This window comes from Aptenodytes forsteri, unplaced genomic scaffold (assembly GCF_000699145.1).
Source record: "Aptenodytes forsteri isolate BGI_AS27 unplaced genomic scaffold, ASM69914v1 Scaffold700, whole genome shotgun sequence".
Lineage (NCBI taxonomy): Eukaryota > Metazoa > Chordata > Aves > Sphenisciformes > Spheniscidae > Aptenodytes > Aptenodytes forsteri.
In genome coordinates this window covers 16,378-17,428 of record NW_008794227.1, presented here as the reverse complement: position 1 = coordinate 17,428, position 1,051 = coordinate 16,378, and the positions used below count along the sequence as shown (strand labels likewise).

General features: G+C 65.4%; 1 protein-coding gene across 1 annotated transcript in view; it reads right to left on the bottom strand.

Moving 5' to 3' along the window:
• Nucleotides 1-408: 408 nt before the first annotated feature.
• Nucleotides 409-1,051, bottom strand: part of LOC103904310 (spectrin beta chain, non-erythrocytic 4) — a gene marked incomplete at its 5' end in the record, with an annotated part of 16,896 nt that continues 16,253 nt past the window's right edge. Inside the window, 1 exon segment of the mRNA XM_009285742.1 lies at nucleotides 409-1,035. Coding sequence (XP_009284017.1) covers nucleotides 409-1,035 — 627 coding nt within the window.

Here is a 1,051-nt window from a genome sequence, read left to right as displayed (position 1 = left end):
CTTCAGGATGGGACAGGACACGGGTCCTTGGCTCCATGGCTGGGACAGGACATGGGTCCTCAGGATCAGGCAGGACACGGGGTCCTCGGGATGGGACAGGACACGGTTCATTGGTGCTACGGATGGGACGGGACACGGGTCCCTCAGGATGGGACAGGACATGGATCCTCCAGACGGAACGGGACACAATTCCTTGGCTTCACGGATGGGACGGGACACGGGTCCTCCGGATGGGACAAGACTGCCTCGGTTTCACGGATGGGACAGGACGTGGGTCCTCAGGATCAGCTAGGACACGGGTCCTCGGGATGGGCCGGGACACGGGTCCTTGGCACCACGGATGGGCCAGGGACACGGTTCTCGGGGCCAGCACAGGACGCGGGACCTCGGCGCAGCCCGCGGCTCCCGCTACCTGGGCTTCTCTCCGGCGCCGATCTGGCAGAGGATGCCGTCCATCCAGGCGAGGAGGTCTCTGACGGTGCCGACGAAGCGGATCTTATCGGCGACGCTGGCGACGTGGAGCCGGCACTCCTCGCACGCCGCCAAGAGCTCCTTCCATGCCCGTAGCACCTCCTGCTCCCTCCCGGCGATGGCCTCGGCGTTGTCCCCGGCGTAGAGGGTCCTCAGCTGCGCCGCACCCTCTTGTAGCTGCCGGACTTGGGTCACCAACACCTCCACGTCGTGCTCGAAGGCACCCAACGCCCGTTGCAAGGCGCCGGCCGACGTCCTGCCCTCACGGGCTGCCAGTTCGGGCAGGCGTTGCCGTTTCTCCTCAATTTGCCCCAAAACCTCTTTGCAGTCGTTGAAGAACTTGTGCAACTCGTGGGAAGCCGCCAACATCTGGGCCCGGGTCTCCATCAGCTCCAGAAGGTCCGCCCAAGCTTCGTTCACCCCGTCCTTCCACTCGGCGATGGTGGCGGCGTCGGCGTGCCCGTAGTCGATCAGTTCGTCCACCATTTGGTTGACGGCGGCGATCCGCTCCTGCCCGACGCTGCCCGTCTCGCTGGCGAACTCCAGGAATTTCTCCTGGAGTAGCTGGGATGGGCGAGGG